Source organism: Diceros bicornis, chromosome 3 (genome assembly GCF_020826845.1).
Source record: "Diceros bicornis minor isolate mBicDic1 chromosome 3, mDicBic1.mat.cur, whole genome shotgun sequence".
Classification (NCBI taxonomy): domain Eukaryota; kingdom Metazoa; phylum Chordata; class Mammalia; order Perissodactyla; family Rhinocerotidae; genus Diceros; species Diceros bicornis.
In genome coordinates, this window is record NC_080742.1 from 101389792 (window position 1) to 101413177 (window position 23386).

Genomic DNA, 23386 nt, shown 5'->3' on the forward strand with positions numbered 1-23386 from the left:
TGCCCTGACCAGGGTAGCCAGGGCATCACTTATTTACTTATTATTCTAGGTTTGTTGTGCCTGTTTGGTTTCGGTTCCAGGAGATTCTCTTGCTTTCCTGAGAACTTATTTATGCATTTAATAATATAGGATTTAGGTTATATAGTTAAGTTTTTGACTTGGTCCTATTTAACATGACACATGCTATTTAATTTCCTTTAAACTGATTGCGTAGGAAAACTCATGAGTTGACACCAAACATCATATAATCAGACCCAAACAAAGCCTGATGTATAAAATATAAAGACCAAAATTTCTCTGTTACAACTTACAGTATTTTTGAACTTTTAAAAAACTGGTTTTTTATAATTTTCATATTTTATTTCTACGTATTGAAGAGAAGATTTCAGGCAGTTATTGGCATACATTTCTCAACAAATAACATTCCAGGCCCAAGTTGCCTATTTTCGATAAATAAAAAAACTAAACTGGATATAATTATTACTCAATTTTCTCTGGTTAGCATTAATTTTTAAGTTCTATGGCCATCTTGATGTGCTATAGAGAAGTTTTAATAAGCCAAATACAGGACCAAGACCTGGTAAAGATTCACTGGGTGAGTCTGCAGCATCATTATTTGAATCATCATTAATTGTATGTTCTTCATAGCACCCTGAATTTAAACTTCAGTGACCCTTATGTTTATAGTATTTAAACAGTCACCCATTATGGCATTAGTTAAATATCATATGACTAAGAATTTTCAAAACCAGAAAACATATAATGCTCAAAACCAATACTGTGGCTTGTGGGGTTCAGCTGAGTGATCAATCAAGTACTGGAATCATAAGCATGCTCCCCTGATCTCTACTAACACCTGGCAAATTCACCAAATACACATTCACAGGCTCTCAACATGTTTTGTTTTAAAGGAAAAATAAATATATTGATTGATTTTTAAAAATAGAAATAGTATTAGGCATCTCTATAGAACTGAACTGCAGGAACCCTTCTGTAATTTCTAGAAGGTTTGAGAACTATTTGGTTGGTAAATACTAGCACAGGGCAAAAAACACTCTGGATTCTAGTACCAGCTCTGCCACTGACTAGGTATCCTGGAAGTTTGATAAGAAAACTGGGGCTTCAAGACGTTATCTATAAAATATGTGCAATAAAACTTGCATTGGTTACCTCTCAGATATTTAACAGATCAAATGAAATAAAATACAGGAAAATAGTTTAAAACAAAATACTAAACAAACACAAGTCTTCAATAATACCTGGCTGCAGGGAAAAAAGATGCTAGCTTCTATTCTACGTAAGAATTAGATCTGGCATATTAAGATATTAGGTTAATAATATTAACACTATTCTCAAAGTTTCCTTTAACTTGTCACAATTTATGTCACCAGCTATCCTCCTGGCTTAGAGGAATCCAGTTCAGGAGCTGTGCTAGATCTCAGTTTAGAGACCCATGAAGAGGAAAGGAAGCTGGGAAGGGAGCACTATTGTCAGGAGAAAATTCACTTGCTGGAGAAGTGGCCCTTGAGGGGAATAGCCTAGAAGAGGAAGATGGTCACATCTTGGCAAGTGGTCAAAGTCCCGCCAAGCAGGCTGCGGTCAGGCTGAGCTCCAACCCAGCAAGGGACATGGTGCTACCAGTCCCACCCATGGGCAAACACAGCAGCGACTGTGGGGCTCATTCCTGACACGCTAAATCCTAGAATTAAACAGCTAGCTGAAGAATCAGGGTAGAGGTGGGGAGGTCTGGTTCTGTAAACAAAGCTAAGGATGGTCAGGATTCTGTAAAGACTCACTTTATTTGTGATAGGCTTCATTATAATGTCACCTGAAGGTTCTGGACTAATAGCCTAAGCTGTACCAAAATAAAGCAAAGTCTTGTCTTCATTTGTGTTGAAGTTCTAAGAGGTTCTAAAAGTGTCATATCCTGAAAGATATCGGTGCAGGAACCCATGGCCAGTCCCCATGTGTTGTACTGAAGTGCTTTCCGACCCTCTCGTCTGACAAATCAAGGGGACCTAAGACCTACCTAGCCTTCATGCTTCATTTTCCCTGTACAAGAGCTCTGTCCACAGTACGCCTAAGTATACATGTTTGGAAATACCAAGGGAAAAAAGAGAAAGAAATACGTCAACAAATAATCACAATATAACTGTGATCACTAGCGGGGGGAGAGGCAGCAGGTCACCACTCCAGAAGGCCCACTGGAAAGACCGTAGGCCCACCCAAGAGGTAGCACTTAAGGACAGATTTCACCAAACAGGGAAGTGAGGGGAGGGCTTCCTGGCCAAGGAACACCACGTGAAGACATGCGGCTGTGAAAGAACCCGGAATGTTCTGGACAAGGTGAGGAGCTCAGCAGGGACACGGCTTACGGTGAACAGGGGAGCCTCACGAAAAATGTGGCCTAAAAGACAGACTGAAGGCAAATTTCCAGAGAGTTTTATATGTAATGTTACAGACTTTAGACTTCATTTTGTTGGCAGTAGAAGCTATCAAAAGATTTTTACAGAGGCCGGCCTGGTGGCGTAGTGGTTGGGCTCATGGCTCCGCTTCGGCGGCCCAGGGTTAGCGGGTTCGGATTCTGGGCATGGACCTACACACTGTTCATCAAGCCATGCTGTGGAGGTGTCCCACATACAAAATAGAGGAAGATTGGCACGGATGTTAGCTCAGGGACAATCTTCTTCAAGCAAAAAGAGGAAGACTGGTAACAGATGTTAGTTCAGGGCCAATCTTCCTCATCAAAAAAAAAAAAGATTTTACAGAGGTGAGTTACATAAGCAACAATATTATTAAGAAAACAATGTTAGAAGGCATCATGGAGGTTAGTTTGTATGGGATTGAAACTGGAAGCAGAAAACACAGATGAACAGCGGCTTAAACAATCCAAGAAATGATGAAGCCTGAGCTAAGGTAATAACAAATTCTGAGAAATCTTATTCAGAATACTGAATCAAAGTATTTTTAAGTTAACTACTGCAATAAGTTCTTATCACAACATAGGGTACTTCATTAAATCTCTTCTAAAAAATAGATCAGAAATGTAATTTAATTATAGGCATTTAAGAAGGAAACAAAAATCATTAAAAGATCAGAGCTTTCTGATACCTCAAAAAAGGTTTAAAAAAATGTTTAAGTCCTTCACAAGTCTGTTTTAAAAACTGACTGCTTCTAAAAATTAATACTCATTAATATGTAAAGAAAAACATTAAATATCAAGTAATCTCAACTAAAATATGCAAGTATAAGAATATTTAAGCCCACCATTATAAAACAACTTAAAATTTCTTTTTTCTTTGTGTTTCAAGAAAGATACAGGAAATGTTTCCTGTAAATCTGATCATTTCAGTATATTTAACTCTAACTTTTTCTACTGTTGATGTATCCTTATTTTTTCAGTTTTTGCCTGCTAATCTTATTCTTAATCACTAAAAGAATATATTTTTTTAAATTTTTTTAACAATTCAGCTGCTTTGAAATTCAGTCACTCTATAACAGTAAGAACTTGTCTTTCTAGATGAGAATTTCCTTTCCTTAACAAAAAGTTTGCAAACCAATCAATTTTTAAGTAGTGTAACTGTTAAAGACTTAAGTTTTAAAGAAAAGTAGATATATCGCAACCTAAAATATTACCTAATGTCAAAACTATCAAACAATCCTATTGCCTTTGATGTGTCTGAATATGCAACTTTTATTTCTGGTACAAATGGGACAAATAAATGGCTTAAAGTAATATACCAAGTTTCAGCTACATACTGGCAAACGTTTCATAGAGATCAGACGATTAACACTGTGACATGCTAAATAAATGATTTTATAGACATATAAATATGAGTTTAAATGCCAAATAAATATTAGATTTTAACAATCTAAACTCTAGCCTCTTGGGTGAGCTCCTGTCCTACATGCCTGTGAGTATGCATCATGATTATATAAGAAGCTCTCTAGGCAGCAATGAATCTGACATTTAGTTTTACTTTCTAATAAAGTTCATTCCAACCAAGAGTGGGTAGTTTTCAATTCCCCCCAAAAAAGTTTTGGAAAAAAGACTCTATTTGACAATGATTATTTCTATAAAATTGTTTCATGAAAATTAGAAGTATTAGGGCCAGTTTAATTAAAAGTATAATTACTTTAAAATCTGAATCTGGTGATTTTTTATTTCTTCCTTACCAAAACTTTTCCTCATTTAACAAAGAGCCCTGAATTATGATACAGCAATTAATCATCAGATAAAGTCTGAAGTTTAGTTACCTATTAAACATAATTTTTTTTACAACCTATACTGCTGTAAGATAAAAATTTCTATTTCAAAAAGTAAAGAAATAAAGCTGACTATGTCGATGCCACTATAATTTCTTATATCATTTTGCTATAATATACAAAAAGTAATCCTACACAAATCTTCCTGTTTATCAACTTTCACTAGGTTGATACATTTAAGCATCTAATAATAACTGCTGCTTCTACTGTGTCTTTGGTACTTTACAAACAGATTGAGTGAGGTAACTCAGCCTCCCTCAGCAACCGGAGGAGGTAAGTACTGCCAGCCCATTTTACAGACATGAACGCCTGAAGTCCCAGGTCAGTAATGAGAAGAGTCAGGCTTTAAGTCCAGGTCTTCTAAATGCCAAAGCTCACAATTTTGCCACTATCCTACCATGCAAATAAAGAGACAATCTAGCCTTAGAGTAGAAATCTCTCATTTTTTGAAAAATGGAGAGAAAGACGCAAGTGCTATATAATGGTCCAATTCAAAGTATCATACCATCACAAAGTATACAGGAACCAAGTGATGTCTTTTAAAAACACAGCTGCTACCTGACAATAACAGATATTGCTACTGAAGTTATAATTTAGTTCCCTCCAATATGCAATTGTACTAAGAATAGTGACAAAATTAATTCCACTTCATTAACTAAATGATTTGTAATTGAAAATCTTCATAAACTCAAATAATTTTTAAATGAAATAAATGTACTCTTTTCCTCAAAATAATACTTTCATATGTCTTTCTCTGAGATCCTATATGTCTGAAATGCCCAGTTTATATTGTTATAACCACACCTTTTACAGTACAGTAACAATTCCAAAGGGAACCTCGAGTATAACAACACTACCAGAATCAAATGTTTTGAAAATACTCATTCTTATCCATGTTGTTTCTATGGAAAAACTAGTGCTCTCGACTTGGGGAGGGTAGAGGAATTCTATTAATAAATTACTGATTTTTTTTTTTCTTGAAGGTGTTGGGAAAATCAAATTAACACATAACAATAGTTAGTGAGATATGACTCCATTTTCTGTAATAAACACCAAGATCAAAACGCAACCCAAGGTAAATTTCCTTGAAAGGGTCCCAGCAGGAGTTTTCCTTTTTGTATGTGATTTCCTCTCACCCACAGAAACCATGCCAAATATGTGCATGTGCCACTAACACTAAGCAGCACTTCCTTAATCACTCATTTCCAACAATTTATGGATGATCAGTGGCAAAAACAAGCAAAAATAATGAAAGAATGCAATGAAAGCTCACTGAGACCGAGCTGGACTTCCTACTTATTTCTGTGTCTCTTTAAGATGGAGGCCTGATACAAATTAGCCACTGGGGGGAAAAAGTCATCTGGTCATAAAATACAGTACAAGGTCACTTTTATGTAAGTTTGCCAAAAGGGACATAAACCAGGACAATTTCAAACTGTGACACAGGATAGAAACATATTAAAACAATCTCTGTTCCTCCTCTATTGTGCTGTCATGGTGCTCAGCTTTATAGACCTTCCAAGCACCAGCATGGAGCTCTTCGCTTCCACCTGGTCAGTCTAATTAATTAAGAAAGGAAGTTACCTCAAATTTTGTACTTTTTGCTTTTATTATCAAGCACTTCGTTTGAAGTTATAGGAGTTAACCTCTTAATCCTACAGACCGTGTGCTACGTTCTGGACATTTGGGGATGTCTGGATGGTTTGGGTAATTAGTCAGGATGTTGCTGTCACTTACGTTAAAGTTTATGCCATGACTTCAAATCAAAGATAGGCATTAAGGTGAGGCACAATATAAAGTTACTCCCAGAAACATCTTTGGTTTATGAATTAATCTGTCATTGATGAGATTTTTTTTTTACTTTCATTAAGTTGTTGAATTTTTTCCTCATAATATTTTAATTCAAAGTAAGATGTTAAAATATAATATGAAACAAACGCATTCCTAACTCCCATTTAAACCTCAGCCAGACGTTAGACCTTCCGAGTTCATCACGCGACGGGAAGATATCTTCTGACGTCACCCCGTGTACTTTAGAGGTCTCTGAGGCAGAGTACAGAGACCCCCAGAGCTGGTCTGCAGCGTGGCAGGAAGAGCAGCGCTGCTGGCTCCAAGACCCTCATGCTCAGGTACACAATTGAGAGACCAAGGTAAGAACTGCAGAGAAAGCATCTCCACTAGGAAACGAAACTAAACAAAACTCAGCAGGCGCAATCTTTTTATCAGAGTTGAAACATTAAGATGTAAGCACGGGGTCAGGTTCAAACACACACTAACATATATAATGCTCGATACAATATATATAGGTGACAGTGAAATAATCTAAATTTCATAAACATTTAACTGCTAACAGTAAGAGCTCCAAGATAAAAGTTACCTTCTTATTAAAAAAAAAACATTTGCTTTATCAAAACCATTTACATTCTCCTACCCTTGAGAACTATAAAGAATGGGAATAGCGAGGAGATGGTCCTAATAAAATAGAAACATACGCCGTGGTAAGCAGAGAGAAGAAAGGCTATTTAAGGCCCTTAAAAGGACATGGTCAACCCCCAGGCCTAAAATGTCCTGTTTGAATTAACATAGGGTTTAATTAAAAACTAAGTAGAGAATTCTGCTTAATTTGATTTTCAATTCAAGCTCTGCATCCGCCTGTGGCTAGTGGCCAATTTCCGCATCTTGGCACAATATGCAAGGGGCTGTTTTAAAATCGATCGCCCAGGGGAATCAATGGGAGTATGGTGGGGCCATATGCCATTCAGGGACTCCACCAGACTTAGACACAGTAAAACAGCACCAGGAGGGTGGCCAAAAGAAAAAAAGGGAAATTTAACTTAACTATATTACAAGATTGTTACTACTCAAATTAATGCATGGAATCTACCAATTAGAAGTGTTTTCTAAGATCTCGTCAATATTGTCCTGGAACTAGATGTGTCAAATGTAACCGATGAGCAAAGAGCTTTAAAGGGATATACAGAAATGTATAACTTGCTCGTCAGCTGTGATTGTGGTCATTGACACACTCACTTCAACAGAGCAACAGAGTTAATGACTATGATACAACCTACAGTTCTGTGTAAAGAACTAGAGATCTGAACATTATCTAGAATCTGCACAAGTAAATACCAAAACAGATAACAGAAAGGCACAATATTGAAAGGCTCAAATGTATACTTTATACACTTAGACTTAACCATACAAAGCTAATAACCCTCAAAACTTTCATGTAATTGATTTTAAAACTGAAAAATATGAATATTTTAAAATAACATGCCATGATTACCCCAATTTTAAAGCTTTCTAAACATTCCTAACAGCGTCTAGAATGTACTTTATCTTCAAGTAAGTTTGATTCTGCTTCAGTCCATGCTATTTCAAAACAGGAAAAATAGTACAGCATCTTAAAATTGCCTAGGATAATAGTATGTGTGAATAATTAAGAGCCGACTATAGTGTATTCAGTTGCTTTCTGAGGATCCCATATAACACTGATATTTTCTAGAATACCTACCAGTCAAATACATTAAGCTCTAAGATAATGGCAATAATAGCTAACATTTACTGAGATAAATCCTGGGCTATGCACTTCACATGAATAATCTCCTCTCATTTAATCCTCTAAATAATATAGTAAGAGGGGGACGGCCTGGTGGTGTAGTGGTTACATCTGTGCACTCCGCTTCGGCGGCCTGAGGTTTGCAGGTTCAAATCCTGGGTGTAGACCTACACACCGCTCATCAAGCCACATTGTATGTGGCGGCATCCCATGTACAAAATAGAGGAAGATGCGCACGGATGTTAGCACAGGGCCAAACTTCCTCACCAAAAAAAATAAATAATAATACAGTAAGGTAGCTATCATTACCATATCCATTATACAGAAAGAACACCTGAGATTTCGATTAAGTAACTAGCCCGGGCAGTCTGACTCTAAAGACAAACCTTCTCCCCTCAGTACCCTCAATGTCTCCTCCACTGGCCCCTTCCCCTGAGCATACTAAGTAGAATTATTGTACAGTGTCTACCTCCAAGCTACAACCCCATCCTCTTCTTTTCTTTTTTTTTGTGAGGAAGATCAGCCCTGAGCTAACATCCATGCCAATCCTCCTCTTTTTTGCTGAGGAAGACCGGCCCTAAGCTAACATCTATTGCCAATCCACCTCCTTTTTTTCCCTTTTTCTCCCCAAATCCGCAGTAGATAGTTGTACGTCATAGTTGCGCATCCTGCTAGTTGCTGTATGTGGGACACCGCCTCAGCATGGCCGGACAAGGGGTGCATCGTTGAGCACCGGGGATCCGAACCCGGGCCACCAGTAGTAGAGCGCACGCACTTAACTGCTAAGCCACGGGGCCGGCCCCCATCCTCCTCATTTCTTTAACAGCATTAAAGACCAAATTCTTTAAATTGGTTTCTACAACTCCCATTCGTTCCCCAGCTACAGAAGTCAAATAAATAATAACTATACTGAGCTCTGCCTTCTTGCTCTCGTCTTAAATCCTTTGCTGTGTTTGAGAATTAACTGGTCATGTCAATTATATCCTACAGTCACTCAACACGTGGGTCCCCTTTGAGATCAGGAAATGTAGCTGGCGACCTTGAGGAATTTTGAGGTGACTACCATAGTCAAAGATATGCTTAGAAAGGAATATTCTTTTCAACATGTATAGAGAGAGTCTATATATAGAGTCTCTCTATAGAGAGACTAGAAGTAATAAATTTAGAGAGAAGAATTGTTGTACAAAAGTAGGTAAAAAATATCTTTAATTACCTTCTGGTATCCCTCCCCAAGCTGATTCTCCCCTTTGACCTTAGTCTACAAGGGGCAACAGGAGAACAGTGACATGTCTCTGGGTTTTCGTGTCATTTGTTTTTAATCCAGAGATGGTTGCTAATTCTGCTCCAACAGATTTAGCCAAGTCCCATTTCTAGTTGGTTAGTTCACAAGAAGGGAGGAAATTAATTTGGAAGCAAGGGGTTTGTCCAGATTGCACACTGCTTTTAAAAATAATCTATTTAACTAATAACTAGATTTTTATAAAACACATGACCTAAGTAGAAACAGCTATAATACCAAATATGAAAATATACATTGAACACTGGGCTTTACCAGTTGTTTTGCATTTGGTAAGATTACACATGGGGCAGAGATGGAAGAGGGTGAACTTTGCATATTTAAAGCAAACACAACATGGAAATTTTATGACATATGTTGAAACACTGTTTAACAGAGCCAGGTGCATGACTGACTTAGTATGGTGCTATCTCTACAAAACACAGTGTTATCACATTGTGTGCCGCATGTACTTCTTTCCCTAGTGACATATGTTGAAAATCTGACGTGTATTTATCTCTAAATATATTTAAAGAAAATGATAGAGGCAAAAATCCTTTGCCAACTTCCTGTTGTCTATAGCATAAAATTGAAACTACCTGGCAGAGGACTCAAGGCCTCCAGGAGTTGACCCCGACGAGCTTCCCGTGTACCCTGACCTCACATTCTCCATTCTATAGCTAAGCATCAGCCATTCCCTCAACTCCAGCAGAACGCATGCCTTTGATCAGGCCTGGCGTGCCACACTCTAGCAACGCCTGCTCAGCCTTCAAATCTGAGCTCAAGTGCAGGCTGACTCCTCCTGTGAAGCCTTCCCAGAGTCCCGAGGCAATCAAGACAGCCACTCCTGCAGTGCCTCCCATAGCTGCTTGTTGTTTTGAAAGTTCGTCACACTGCATGCTATTTGCTTGCATCTCTGATTTCTCTTTCTGTCCATCCCTTGAAGGCAGGAGCCCTGTCTTTGCATTTCTGTCCCCAGCAAGTTCCTATAATAGCATAATAATTATTACTTAGTAAGCACTTAGTAAAACTCTGTCAAATTAATGAATATCCATCAAAAGGCTCCAAAATTCTACAGAAATTGCTTTCTCAAGTGTCTCCAATGATCCTGATATTTTTTCCTTCAGCTCCTCTTCAATGTAATATTTTACATTCCATTCTCCTAGAAATTGTCTTTTGGCTTCCAAGAGATCATTCTCCTTTTGTTCTCATGCTATCTGACGGCACCTGCTCAAAATTCTTCCTTGCTCCTTTGCTCCATAGCACTCCACAGTCCTCTTTTCTTCTCCATCCCTTTTGTCCTTCCTTGGTCATCTCATCCACCTTGTCGGCTTTAAGAGTGCTCTCCACAGTGTTGACACAGGAAGAACACACTTTGCTGAGGTTAGAAGCAACCTCTGGGTTTCAGTACTAGTTCTGAAATTGTACCTATGTGTTCTTAGATAATTTAATAACATTTAATATCTTTACACCTCAGTTTTCTCTTTATAAAAGGAAAGTTTGAACTAAATCCCTTTCAGCAATAAAACTTCCTATAATTTCTTCAAGAAATTATGAAAACTCAAAGATCTTTTTAAACTGAAACTATATAATCCTTTTACATTACATAGATGACAAATAATTTAAAAATATCATGATAAAAAACAATTCCAGGGCCGGCCCCGTGGCTTAGCAGTTAAGTGCGCGCACTCCGCTGCTGGCGGCCCGGGTTCGGATCCCGGGCGCACACCGAGGCACCGCTTCTCCAGCCATGCTGAGGCCGCGTCCCACATACAGCAACTAGAAGAATGTGCAACTATGACATACAACTATCTACTGGGGCTTTGGGGAAAAAACGGAGGAGGATTGGCAATAGATGTTAGCTCAGAGCCGGTCTTCCTCAGCAAAAAGAGGAGGATTAGCATGGATGTTAGCTCAGGGCTGATCTTCCTCACAAAAAAAAAAAAAAAAAAACAATTCCAATATATATATACCAGTTTTCTCAACGTCAGGTTTGACTGCCAGACTCAACCATCTATTTTGTTCTCAGTACATTTACTAAATATGAAATCAACTGTTAGTTTTCAACCACAGACTGTTAAAGTATGGAATAATATCCAGAAAACAGAAAGGTGAATCCACTGACACAACACTTTAACTATCACCTCTCAGTGTTCCTTCATGGCATCCTTCAATATATAGGTCTAAAATGTGCTATACTTAAGGTTTAAAATCAGAAGAGTTGTCAAAATATTAGACTAAATAATTTCATTCCTAAGAATCCACAAAAAGTTATATGAAAGTAATAATAATAATTCACAAGTTTACAACTTTCCCACGCCAAATTTACTTAATTGGCATTACATTATTATTCAATAATAAGATATGTAGGTACACTTTCACTCCATATTTCACAATATGAATAGAACTAAACATTAAAAAGATGTAATGTGTCTATAAACTGTAACATTAGAACTCATTTTATCAAGTTTAAAAGTCACCCAAAAAGTATTAACTAGTTAAATCTTTGCATTAGGTTCCAAAATTTATAGCAAAGAACTCCACAAGCTATAAATAGAAACACTGTTCCTTTCACTTTAAAATATAATGTTCAAGGATAGATGAAGTTGTTACCACTTATAAAGTGTGAACTAAAGTCTCTCATTTTGCCCACTTCTAATCCTCCCACATTCGCCTAAGATCAGTAGGTCACAGTATCTTGGGAATTTGACTATCTAATGGAGCATGTTTGATTTTGTAACACGCTACTCTCCTGAAAATACTGGATGTGAAATGACTTTTACATCAAGATATATTTTAAGATTTTTAGAATTTCACATCCTGCTTTAAATAAATGAAATAGCCTAAGAAAGGAATAATAGCTATCATATCAGGTTTATTTACTCTACAAAAGAATACTCCACCAACTCTGCACACACTGTAAAAGCATTCAAAGGTCGAAAGATGACTTCCTCCCTGTGGACATGCCAAATAATTCAATGTGCAATATTATTAATATTATTGTTAACATTATTAATATGTTGTTGTTATTATTAATTAAATTTTTTACATTCCAGTCAAATGGTTGTTTAAGCCTACTTTTTCTAGTTCAACATGAATGATATTTAATTCCAAAACACGATTCACTTACCTTCTTCAGGCCAGCAAAACCTTCTGATTCCAGAAAGAAAAAGGCAAAGGGCATCAATACAAATAAACAAAGGTTGGAAAAGAGAGAAGCAAGGTTCCACAAACCTATAAGGAGGACAACAACAGAAGAAAGATAAGTCAAATATTGATAGGCCTTGTCCAAGAAAATTACTATGCTAAATTATGAGATTAGTCAAATTTTTAATAGTAAAAATAAACATAAACTTGAAGGGAGAGGCCTAACACATGACCTAAACTTAGAAATTATAAAATAATTATATATTTATTTAAAATTTTTATAATTTGGTAACTTGTACCTACTGGGAAAAGCCAATATAAAAACTAATGATTTTTCCTCATGCTCTAAAATAAACTGACTAAAGATATGACATATGCTGAGATCCAAAGACACAGCCTCTTTAGACTTATTGGCACCTGATTATTTAAATCAGAGCCACTAGCATTTACTGAGCACTTAATAAATGCCAGATACTCTACTAAACATTTTACATGCATAATCTCGTTTAATTTGAGCCTCATAAAAACCCTAAAAGTAATAATTAGCATTTGTGGAGCCCTTATGTGCCAAGAACTATTCTAAGTGATTTACAGATATTACACAAAGTCATTTACTCTTCACAGCAAACCCCCAACAAGATAGAGGCACAGGCTAGTTATATAACTTGCCAAGGTTACAGAGCCTGCAAGTGGCAGCACTAATTCCTGGGATTTTTAAAAACCACTACATCACAGAAGTTTTAGTAAGTAATTCCAAGTGGGAAAGAAAAAGTAAGAGAGGCAGGCAAGCTCACATCACCTGTTCCATTTTTGGCACATTCTGCACTCTAATAAAACCACAATGAAAAGCAACTAAGATAATAAGAATAGATTTAGAAAAAGACAAAACTTCAGGTGTGTCATTGAGATAGTATTGGGCCCAACATCTTATACTTTTTATAGGTAAAACTGATTTAAATTTTAAATCAAATTTAAAACTGATTGTCAGAATAATGGCTATAATCTTTATAAAATTTATAAAATCAAGAGTCAAAGATAAAAATTATGCTATGCATAAATTCAATGAACTACATGCAATTATAATTCAGTGCTTTTGAAATCAAGCAACTAATGCTCTTTCAAGGCCCTCATTTACAAGGCACTGTTCCAGGCACTGGAGACACAGTAATGAACACAACAAAAGCCTCTGCCCTCACAGGGCTTACGATCCAGACGGACGGACACTGCACATGAGTGGTCAAGGAACCAAAGTAAACTAGTCCCCAACTGTGTTGGTTACAAATTAACATACATGTTTCATGATTGCCCTAGGTCATTTTGGAACAGCATGGAGTACAAACAGAAAGAATGAATGTAGCACTTGTACACGTTACCCAGAGAGATGTACTCCCTTTAGAGGATAAGATGGTGTAATTAACAAAATCAACATAGTTTCTTATTCAAAAATCTAGATAGATTTAATAAATTTCACAATATACTTAGCAGGAAATAAAATGTTTTACAAATTTTTTTTAGAAAACAGTATCTTACATCTTTCAGTGGAAAAACTTTAATTTGAATTTCTTAAAGTAAAAGTTGTTTTAAAATACTTTTCTACTTTCCAACCTTTAAAAAAAAGATGATGACCATCTTAACCCTTTTCTGTATTCAAAGGGGTTCTAATGATAGCCGATGGTCTTACTGTATTAAACACGGAGAAGAGCGCATGGAATGGAGGCTAAGTGCACAAACGGGTTTCAGAGAGGCCTGGGTTCAGCCCCAACTGCACTTCCACGCGCCAACCCTGCTAAGTCACAGGTTCGCTGTCCATAAAGCGAGGCTGAGGACCGTGTCTACAGGTGGTGTTGAGAATTCAGTGAAATAATGCCTGTAAGACAAGCAGCACAACCCCCGTGACAAACTAAGCACTTCGTGACTTTTTGCTTTTAGTAATAGTCACACCCCCAGAGGCTACTAACATACAGTTCTATTAGCTTCTGTATCATACTTTCTGAGTACTGATGTTCACTTTCTAGTTTTCCTCTCATCTCTCTCTCTGCAGGTGTCTCAGCTCTTGTTTTTTGTTACCAGCAGTTTACATGTGTCCAGCAACAATCCCTCCCCTCCCCTAACAGGTAAGGTAAAGGCACCATCTACAGCACTTCTTGAGAATTGTACCTAAACTAAGAATCAGTGGGCAGGGATCAAAGCTGTGCCCTCCAGGTTAAGTTCATAAACTTGAGTGCATGGTCTTTCGCCTCTACCTTGCTCAACAGCATTTTATCTTCATTATGGTTTCCAAGGAAGTTACTTCCAGCACAATTATAATTAGTATTATGTAAATTATCACATAATAAATTATTATTCTTTTGGGCTGCAAAACCACAATTGTCATACGTTACTTTGTTTAGGCATGGCAGAAAATAGAGAAATGCCAATTTTAAATCATTTGTGTTAAAAAGATAAAAGTGTATTCAATTTAAACAAGATAGTTTTAGTCCAATGAAATATCTCACAGTACTTCAGAAAACTATAAAAAACAATATCTATCATTTCTTAGGTACCTAACATCTCAGGTATTGTTGTGGATACTTTAGGTTTCTACCCCAAATGCTTTATGATAAGGTAGGTCCTCTCTTTTACGGATGGCCTTACAGTTCAGAAACATGCCCTTGTCCCAGAGCTAGAAAACAGCTAAGCTGCTCTTTCTAATATGCTGCGATGTTTTTAAGCAACATAAACTCCACCGCTTCCTACACTTCTCATATTTTTTACAAATGCCTGAAAATTTTATCATTATAAATTCTAGGTCTAAGTTCCATGAGGCATGGATCATATTTCTACAACGGTGGTTTTAGTGCTAAGGAATCAATAACTAAGAGTTGCATGAATGAATATTACAATCTATATAGATAAATGTTAACACATTTACGAAGGAAACACCCTCTAAGGAAAAGCTTATGGGGCAAACTAAGGAAGGAGTTTTAGAATTAAGTCTTGATTGTCAGTGTAAAACGAAGAAAATCACAACATATATAAAAATTTTAAAAATTAATTTCTAACAAATTTGAGTTATAAGTGACATAAAATAAACTACACACTTAAAGTAGACAATTTCATAAATTTTGACAAAGAATGCACCAGTGACGCCATCACCATAATCAGGATAATGAACATATCCATCAGCCTGAAGTTTCCTCATACCATTTTATAATCACTGCCTCCTTCCACTCCCTACCACACTCCCTCTCTGCCACTGATACTGTACTTTAGAAAAGACTGTACTTTCTAGAATTTTATATAAATGGTATGTGTAGTATGTACTCTTGTTTTTGTCTGGCTTCTGTCATGTAGCCCAACTATTTTGAGATTCTTCAACACTGTGACATGTATTAGTAGTTCGTCACTTTGTATGTATCAGAGTGAATCCTGTTACTGGATTGCATCCATTCACCTGCAAACTGCTATCAGGGTTTTCCCCAATTTGTGGCTATTACAACTAAAGCTGTTATTAACACTCATGTACAATTCTTTACATGGACATATGCTTTCATTTCTTTTGGGTAAACATGGGGGCATGCAATGGCTGTCATATGGTAAGTGTATGTTCAACATTTCAAGAAACTGCCAAAATGTTTTCCAAAGTGGTTGTATAATTTTACATTCTCACCAGCAGAGTTCAAATTTCATCCACACTTCACCAAAATATGGTATGGCCAGTGTTTTTAGTTTCAGTCATTCTAATAGGTGTATAGTGGTATCTCATAATTATTTTAATTTGTATTTCCCTAATGAATAACTAATGATATGAACATCTTTTCATGAACGTATTTGCCATCCACTTATATTTTCTTTGGTGAAGTGTCTCTTCAAATCTGTTGCCCATTGTTTCACTGGGTCGTTTGCTTACTTATTATTGAGTTTGGCAAGTTCTTTACATACTCTGAATACAAGTCCTTTATCAGATACAAGATTTGCAGATATTTTCTGCCAATCTATGGATTGCCTTTTCATCCTCTTAACAGTATCTTTCAAAGAATAAAATTACTTAATTTTGACAAAATCCAATTTATCAATGTTTTCTTTTATGGATCATGCTTTAGCTATCTTACCAAAAAATTATGGTCTAGCCCAGTGTCACAGAGACTTTCTCCTATGTTTCCTTCTACAAGTGTTACAGTTTTAGGACTTACATTTAGGTTTACGATCTTTTTGAATTAATTTTTGTATACGGTGCCAGGTATGGATTGAAGTTCATTTTTTGCCTAGACTATCCTATTGCTCCAACACTAATTTGTTGAAAAGAATATCTTTTTTCCATCAAATTGCCTTCACACTTTTTGCTGAAAACAAATTGAAAATATATGTGCGGATATATTCCTGGACTCTCTATTCTATTGAATTGATCTATTTATGTATCTTTATGCTGATACCCCATGGTCTCAATTACTATGGCCTTAAAATAGCCTTTGAGTCGGGTAGTAAGTCCTCCAATTTTGTTCTCTTTCAAAGTTGCTTTGGCTATTCTAAGTCCTTTGAATTCCCATCTGAATTTTACATCAACGTTTCAACTTCTACAAAAAAGCCAGGTGGGATTTTAACTGGGATTGTATTGAATCTATAGATCAACTTAAGGAGAACTGATATCTTAACAGTATTGTCTTCTAATCCATGAACACGGTGTATCTCTCCATTTATTGTGGCACTCTCTAATTTTTCTCAGCAGTGTTTTATAGTTTTACAGTATATAGGTCTCACACATCCCTAAGTATTTCTTATTTTTGATGCTACTGTGTATAAATGGGATTGGTTTTTAAATCCATTTGCAATTATTCACTGCTAGTATATAGCAATGTAATTGAGTTTTGTATTTTGATCTTGTATCCTGCAACCTTGCAAAATTCACTTATTAGTTCTAATAGCTTTTTCATAATAAATTCCATCTGAATTTCTAAATAGACAATCATATCACCTGTTAATAGAGACAGTTTTACTTTTTCCTTTCCAACCCTGAATGTCCTTTATTTTTTAAAAATGACCAGAACAATGTTGAATAGAAGGGTAAGAGGGGACATCCTTGTTTTGTTCCTAATCTCGGGAAAAGCATTCAGCCTTTCACTATTAAGTATGAGGTTACCTGTAGGGTTTTCATAGATGCTCTTTATTAGCATGAGGAAATTCCCTTTCCTCTCTAGTTTGCTGAGAGATTTTATCAGGAACAGACGTTGAATTTTGTCGTGTGCTTTTTCTGCATATATTGTGATGACCAGAAGACATGTTTAGCGTGTGAATATGGTAAATTACATTCATGGATTTTTTCAAACATGATGTATTATTCTTTTTACTTGTTATATTTGATTTGCTAAAATTTTGTTCAGAATTTAGGCATCTATGTTCACGAGGGATATTGGCCTGTAGTTTTCTTTTCATCTACAGTCAGTCTGGTTTTGGTATCAGAGCAATGCTGCCCTCAATGAGTTAGGAAGTATTCCCTCATTTTCAATTTTCTCAAAGTCTATGTAGAATTGGTACTATTTCTTCCTTAAACGTTTGGTAGAACTGACAGTGAAGTCCTCTTGGCCAAGAGTTTTATTTGTGAGAATATTTGTAACATTTCCACAACATCTAAGAGGGCTTCAGTAATTTTTGTCTTTCAAGGAATTTTCCCATTTCTCTAAATTGTTGAATTTATTGGCATAAAGGTGTTCATAACATGCACTAATTATCCTTTCAATAGCTGTGGAATCTGTAGTGACGTCACCTTTCTCATTCCTGATATTTGTAATTAATGTCTCCTTTTTTTTTTTGCTTGATCTACAGCCTTATCAATTTTATTGATTTCCTCCATTTTCTATTTCACTGATTTCTCCTCTCACCTTTTTTCATTTCCCATCTTCTCCTTACTTTGGACTTCATTTGCTCCCCTTTTTCTAGTTTTTTAAGGTGGAAGCTGTGGGAACTGATTTGAGACCTTTTTTTCTTTTCTAAAACAGTCATTTTAGTGCTAAAAATTTTGAATTGTTTTATTTTCATTTTCATTCAGTTCAAAGTACTTTCAAATTTCCCCTTTGATTTCTTCTTTGACCTACGAGTTATTGTGAAGTATGTTATTTAGTTACCAAATACTTGAGGGATTTTCCAGATATGTTTCTGTCACTGATTTCCCATTTAATTTCATCATCAGAGAACATATTTTGTATGACTTAAATCCTTGCAAAAGTATTGAGACATTTTATGGCATAGAGTATGATTTTCTTGGGAAATGTTCTCAGTGTACTTGAAAAGAGTGTGTATTCTACTATTGTTGGGCAGATCGTTCTACGAATGCAAATTAGGCCAAGTTGGTTAAGAGTGTTATTCAAGTCTTCTAGATCCTTAATTTTTTCCTGTCTACTTGTCCTATCAATTATTGAAAAGGGGATACTGATATATCTGAATATACTTGTGATTTTGACTATTGATCTTTTCATGTTCTTTTGATGAATGAACTCCTTCATCATTATGAAATGATCTCCTTTATGCCTGGTAATATTCCTTATACTTTTCTGATAATAATATACCAATTCCAGATTTCTTTTTATTAGAAGTAGTATGGTATATCTTTTTTCTCTATTGCTGTTAACCTATTTGTGTCTTTATATTTAAAGTGTGTTTCTTGTCGGCAGCATATACTTATGTCTTTCTCTTTTATTCAATCTGACAATCTCTGCCTTTTAATTGGGATTTTAGACCACTGATGTTTATTGATATGGTCAAGTGTAAGTCTATCAGTTTGCTCTTTGTTTTCTACTTGTCCCATTGTTCTGTCTTCCATTTTTCTTCTTTTTCTGTTCTCCTTTGGATTAACTATTTTTATGATTCCATTGTATTTCCTTTGTTACTGACTATATCTCCTTGTTGAGGTATTTTAGGGTTATTTTCAGGTTTGTCACATACACCTTTAACTCATCACAATCTGCCTTCAAGTGACATTACAACACTTCAAGTACAGCATAAGAACATCACAACAGTGTATTTCCATTTCTTTCCTCCTGCCTTTGTGATATTGTTGTCATACATTTTACTCGTACAACACGTTATAAAACTCACAATACATTGTTACTTTTTTATTTAAACAGCCAATTATCTTTTTTTTTTTAAATACATCTTCCCTGACAATCCAGGTCCTTGTCACAAACCTATTTACTTTTTTTTTTCAGATTTTTTATTTATTTTTTCCCCCAAAGCCCCAGTAGATAGTTGTATGTCATAGTTGCACATCCTTCTAGTTGCTGTATGTGGGACGCAGCCTCAGCATGGCCGGAGAAGCGGTGCGAACCCCGGGCCACCAGCAGCGGAGCACGCGCACTTAACCTCTAAGCCACGGAGCCGGCCCGCCAATTATCTTTTAATAAGACTTATATAATAAAGAAAAACTCTCTTGTATTTACCCACAAAATTGCCACTTCTAGTGCTCTTCATTCTGTTGTAGATCCAGATTTCTATCTCCTACCAATTTGCTTCTGCCTAAAGGACTTCCCTTATTTTTTGTAGTACAGGTCAACTGGTGATGAATTTTTACTTTTTGTACTCTGACACCCATCTTTATTTTGCCTTTGTTTTGGAAAACTATTCTCACTGGATACAGAACTAGTTTGACAGGGTTCTTCTCTTTCAGTACTTTAAAGATGTTACTCCACTGTCATTTGGCTTGCATTTTTTCCCACAAGAAATATAATATGATTCTTACTATTGCTCCTCTGTACTCTATGTCTTTTTCTCTGAATGCTTAAGATTTTCTCTTTGTCACTGGTTTTGACCAATTTGATGATATGTCTTGGTATAGTTTTCTTCATGTGTCTTGTATATAGGGCCAGGTGAGCTTCTTGGAGCAGCAGGTTTATAGTTTCATCCGATCTTGAGATTTTTATGCCATTAATTTTTCAAATGTTTTTTCTTAACCCTCCATCCTTCAGAACATCAATTATATCACTGATGCCCTGGTCAGTTTTTCAGCCATTTTTTCTTTGTATGTTTCTTTTTTGGACAGTTTTCTACTGCTATGTCTTCAAGTTCACTGATCTCTTCTGCAATGTCTAATCTGCTTTTATTGCGTTCAATGTATTTTCATACCAACATTAAGGGTTTCATCTCTAGAAGTTTGATTTAGTTCTTCTTTTACCTCTTCTTTTTTTACATCAATATGTTTCATCTTTCCTCTAGCTTCTGGAAAATATGAAATAGAGTTATAAGAAATGTTTTAATGTTCTTGTCTACTAATTCTGAATCTGTGTCAATAGTGAGTCAGTTTTAATTGACTGATTTTCTCCTCATTATGGGTTGTTATTTTCCCGCTTTGTACTCAGCTGCAGACTCAAAGTAGGTAGAGTGGACCTCCAAAGATATCCACATCTTAATCCCTGGAATCTGTGAATATTTTATGTTACATGGTGTATTAGTCCTCTAGGGCTACTGTAAGAAAGTATCACAAACAGGAAGGCTTCAAACAACAGAAACTTATTCTCTCACAGTTCTGGAGGTTAGAAGTCCAAAATCAAGGTGTTAGCAGGGCCAAGCTCTTTCTGAAGGCTTTAGGGAAGAATTCTTCCTTATCTCTTCTGGTGGCAGCCTGTAATATTTGGCATTCTTGGGCTTGTAGATGCATCATTCCAATCTCTGCCTTTGTCTTCACATGACCTTCTTCCTGGGGTGTCCGTGTTTCTGTTTTATCTTCTCATAAGGACACTAGTAATTGGATTAGGACCCACCTTAATCTAGTATGACCTCATCTTAATTAATTACATCTGCAAAGATATTATTTCCAAATGAGGTCACATTCTGAGGTTCAAGGTGGACCTGAATTTGGGGGTAGGGGGACACTATTCAACCCAGTATACATGGCAGAAAGGATTTTGCAGATATAATTAAAGTTATGGACTTTAATAAAGAGAGATAGGGAGATCATCCTGGATTAGCCTGATGGGTGCAACCGAACCAAATTAGCCTTTAAAAGCAGAAAACTTTCTCCAGCTGGAGTCAGAGAGATCCAGCAGAAAGGCAAGTCAGGGAGAAACTCAACCCACCTTTGCTGGGGGGGCGGGGGGTCACATGGAAAACAAGAGAAAAGAAGCAGGTAGCTTCTAGGGCAAAGACCAGCACCTGGCTGACAGCTAGCAAGGAAATGGGGGCCTCAGTCCTACCACAAAGAACCAAATTCAGCCAATAACCTGAACGAGCCTGGAGGTAGATTCTTCCCGAGAGCTTCCAGTAAGGAATGAAACCCGGTGAAAATCTAAACGTTTTTTGTTTGTTTTTCTGGGCCAAAAAGAGCCCATCAGTTTAATAAGATTTTACTAAGGGAAGCATTTAAACTGAGAATATGACAGCCCATTAATTTTATCCATCAGTGGAAAACAAGATGCTTCTCTGTGCCACTCTCTCTTTTCCAGGACTCTGCCCAGTGAGCTCCGGTCACCTTGGCCTCTCTGAACTCCCAGCTTTTCTCCTCAACCCAAAGAACCACTCAGCCCAACCTGGGTTTCCTCTGCAGCAGTGTGGCCTGCATTCCCATCCCTCCAGGCAGCACCTTGGAGCGGTCACAGCACTCACCTCTCATCTCTCGGGGATTACTATTCTTCACCGCCTATGTTTTCTTGAAAATCTCATTTTAGGTGAGAAGGTACAGTCAGCCCCTCCATATCTGTGGACGCAGAACCCATGAATACCGAGGGCCAACTGAAAGACTTGAGCATCCAGCAGACTTTGGTATCCTTGGGGGGGGTCTTGGGACCAATCCCCCGCACATACCAAGGGATGACTGTTTATCTAGTCCCTCTCACTCCATCTTGGCCAGGCTATATTTAGCCTTTAACTGATCAGTTCCTCCTTTTTTGTTTTTTTATTTTTTTTTATAATTTTATTTATTTATTTATTTTTCCCCCAAAGCCCCAGTAGATAGTTGTATGTCATAGCTGCACATCCGTCTAGTTGCTGTATGTGGGACGTGGCCTCAGCATGGCCAGAGAAGCGGTGCGTCAGGTCGGTGCGTGCCCAGGATCCGAACCTGGGCCACCAGCAGTGGAGCACGCACACTTAACCGCTAAGCCATGGGGCTGGCCCCTATATTTAGCCTTTAAAGTGTTTCTCTACCAACATTTGAAAATTGATTTTCTTAATTTTTCTTACTCCATGTCTGAGCCTTAGTTCCTGATAAAACAGTAAAAACAGGAAAAGCTCTAGGCATAAAACGTCACAGCAGAGAGTACTTGTTCTTTACTCACTATCTTCATGGATTTGTTAACCATTAAAAAAATGTTTTTTAACCTGTAGTTACACTATTTCAAGTTGATCTCCCCAGATACTTACTGATAGCCTTGTCCCGTTTTTTTTAATTCCTTCAACATACAACTCAACAATGGAATAAAGCCTCAACCTCAACTCCTATGCCTTAGTTTTCTCTTAATAGATAAAATTGTTCTCTATTATGAATATCCATTTTCTTTATTCTCTTGCCCTAAATTCCTAAAGTTTAACTGTTTCAGTGTACATTCCTACAATGGGTCTCTAGGATACTTCACAAAAATCATCAAGCTTACTCTTGTCTCTCCGTTTTCTATACCCTTTCCATCATATTCTTTGATACATTTAGAAAGTACACTCTAATGAAATGATGATGATGTCCTAAAAAAATTTTAAACATAATAATGAAATAACTGCAAAGTCTCACTTTTAAACTCCTTCCTATTATGCTGTTCGATGCCTGCTACTTTCAATTCACACTAAGAAAAAAAAAACCATCTCCTAGGAAAAAAATGTACTAGTTTTATATCTTCTCCACAGAATTGCTTTAGATTGAAAGGACCTCTCTTCCTGTTTCTAATGGACTAAACAAAGATTTTTATTTCAACAAAATACTAAAGCAGATACAATCTCTGTAAGAATCTGAAATTAAGATTTGTTCAAAATAAGCAAGAGTTTACTTTTATTTTAGCGAACCGAGAATAACATAGAAACATAGAATTTTGGAGCAGAAAAGAACTCTAAGATCCCCTTGTTCAACTCACTCAGAAACTGGACTCTTTTCTAAAAGAAGTTAAGTAAATTCCTCACAAATTCCGTAACTTACAAATGACACACCTGGGATTAGATCCCAGCTCTCCTGCTCTTTCTACATTACTGTG

The 23386-nt window shown here is 36.6% G+C and overlaps 1 protein-coding gene across 3 annotated transcripts in view; it reads right to left on the reverse strand.

Annotated features, from left to right (window-relative positions):
• Positions 1–23386, reverse strand: part of LMBR1 (limb development membrane protein 1) — a 155629-nt gene that overhangs the window by 71341 nt on the left and 60902 nt on the right. For all 3 annotated transcript variants that reach the window (XM_058534122.1, XM_058534132.1, XM_058534113.1), the window contains exon 5: positions 12232–12335. In XM_058534122.1, coding sequence (XP_058390105.1) covers positions 12232–12335 — 104 coding nt within the window. The remainder of the gene's footprint in view (positions 1–12231; positions 12336–23386) is intronic.